At 45.6% G+C, this 2,540-nt stretch overlaps 1 protein-coding gene across 1 annotated transcript in view; it reads right to left on the bottom strand.

The window, feature by feature from the left end:
- The window catches only part of LOC127751071 (uncharacterized), a gene marked incomplete in the record, with an annotated part of 58,378 nt that overhangs the window by 1,565 nt on the left and 54,273 nt on the right, over positions 1-2,540 (bottom strand). The window contains 1 exon segment of the mRNA XM_052274048.1: positions 637-723. Coding sequence (XP_052130008.1) covers positions 637-723 — 87 coding nt within the window.

Here is a 2,540-nt window from a genome sequence, read left to right as displayed (position 1 = left end):
AATTTCAGGGTATATCTTAGGGGTCACTCCTGGAAAACGGAACGCCTGGTGCAAATCTTGGCAACCACCCCTCCTAAGGGGGTGAAAGGGGGTAACAAAGAAATAGGAGTTTTTCCAAAAAGTAGGAAAACAGTATTTATTTTATGGTCTCCTACAAGGGGTAACTCGTAAAAGTAGATCCTTGTTGACGAAAATTTTGTCCGTAAGACTCTATTTTGCACCGTTAGGGCGCTGGAGTGTTTTTTTTCGACGAAAATACGGCAAAAATGACCACGTTGCACCTACCCTAAAATATCAGAGGACACATTCTGCATCAGGAACTACCCTTGAAATTACCGCATCTTTCACTGTTTTGGCCCTACAGGTGGATTAATTAAAAACAATGGCAAAAAGTCAAGTTTTAAGACTGTTTGACAAACAAAGATGCAAAGTGGTTTACCGGTCACATAACTCATCTGATTATGCATTTCAGGAGATCGCGAGACTGAAATGGTCGGGCCGAAGGCCGACCATCGCCGCCGGCAGGCCAAGCAGGCCCGGTCCCTGCCGAACGGAGTTGCCGGCGCAGCGAAGTGGAGCTGGCATCTCCGTTTGGCGGAAGGGCGGGCCTACTTGTTAAGGCAAGGTTTTACTTACTTCAATAATCGTAGGAAGAACCTTGTTAATGACCAGGTTCAGAGCTTTTCCGAGCTTTCCTAACTTGTCCAAATTTTCGAACGTGACCTGGAAAAGAAAGCTTGTATTTATTACCTACATTCTGTTGGTACAAATGTAAACCCACGCCTGCGCTCCTCTGGACCACCCATTGTTGTTGGCAACCGCGCCGCCCGTCCGGCTGTGTGCCTCACCGGTACGCAGCCTCGACCTAGACGGTGCTCAGCGAGGGGGAAACGACTAAGGTAATCCGGCTGACAGCCGAAAGGTAATCCGGTAGGGGTAATCCGAGGAAATTCAAAAAAATCCGTGGTAATCCGGGGAAATTTGGGGGTAATCCGGGAAAATTTTAGAGAAAAAGCAACGTAATCCGGAGGACACTCCGGAGGTAATCCGGGTAATCCGTAATCCGGCTGACACAAAGTTTAACAGTCGTTTCCCCCTCGGTGCTCAGCCTTCTTTCGGGGAAGGACCACGCCAAGCCAAAGGCTATTTTGGGGAAGTGTGAAAACTGTGATCTAAGCAGTGGTAGAGAAAGAGAGCCTGATTGGCTGAGCGATTAGCGAAGCCTATTACTCCAGTGATGATGAAAAAGTTTCGCGTGTGTCTGTCTGTCTGTACGCACGGTAACTCGAGAACGAATTGAGCTAGCGACCTGGGATTTTCTGGGTCGTTTTGTACCATAAAAAGACAGATCGAGTTCGAAGAAGAGCATTCTAGCTCAAAAATTTGATTTTTACAAAAAATCAAAAACCACAGGTCCTACAAATAATCTTTTTTAAAAATGGTTTTTTACAGTTTCTTTGGGGATAACTCATTAAAGTAGAGCCCTCCTGACGAAAATTTCGTCCGTTTGGCTCTCTCTTAAACCATTTAGACGCCACAGGGAGTTTTTGACGAAAACAAGCGAAAAAATGTACAACCCTGCATGCTAAGCCGAAGTGACGGGAAGTTGACGGGCCTTGACGGGCCTTGCGTTACCCGGCTCGGGTGTCAGTGCCGCAGGCCTAGGTAGATGTGTGCCAAGCGCGTCGCAGCGCAACAGTGTTCCGTGAGATATCGCGAAGCCTGTTACGCGAGACGTGGTCTGGCGTACATCTCCCTAGTATTTTGAATAAGCAAAGCTTTTGATTCAGGAGCAATGCTAAAAAAAAACACATTTATAACCTCTAACTGATAGGTGCAAATAGTTACTGTCATATATTAAAATTGTTCCTGATTATACTCCAAATGCCCTTTCCAATATTATACAAGAGTGACTCGAAGCCGATGAGTCACTTTGCTATACTATTACAAAATATCGTCGCAAACTTCCAAAAATTTTGTAAACTCGAATCATTGGCTGAGCGATAAGCGAAGCTCATTACTCCATTGACGGAAAAAGTCTTACTCTATTTGTGTGTTTGTTTGTGTTTTGGCGTGTGTGTTTGTATGTCTGTACGATAACTCGACGATAACCCGACGCAAACCAGACCCAAAGAAGATCAAGAGTTCTTCCTGAACTCTTTGCTCCCTTGCTCTGATTGGCTGACTCCGACGATGTTCATGAACTGGCCGCAAGGGCCGTCGACCCCTAGTGTCGGCTCCGAGAACTTCGTCCACTGTTCAAAAAACTGATGTAAATTAACAACGAAAGAGTAGTTAAGTTTGTTAGCAACACATGTTGTTTTTTAACAACGCATGTTGTTTTTTAAAAACACATATTGTTTATTAACAACACATGTTGGCAGCAGCGCCGCCGCTCAGGCCTCATTCGTCCTCGAGTTATCGTGCGGCCAGACACACACACACAGAGACACATAGTTGACAGACAGAAAAAGTTTTTTCCGACCAGACGGAGTAATAGGCTTCGCTAATCGCTCAGCCAACTAGCTATATGAACGCCA

The sequence above is a fragment of the Frankliniella occidentalis genome, unplaced genomic scaffold (genome assembly GCF_000697945.3).
Source record: "Frankliniella occidentalis isolate FOCC.00 unplaced genomic scaffold, Focc_3.1 Scaffold330, whole genome shotgun sequence".
Taxonomy (NCBI): domain Eukaryota; kingdom Metazoa; phylum Arthropoda; class Insecta; order Thysanoptera; family Thripidae; genus Frankliniella; species Frankliniella occidentalis.
This window is presented reverse-complemented; position numbering and strand designations above follow the sequence as displayed.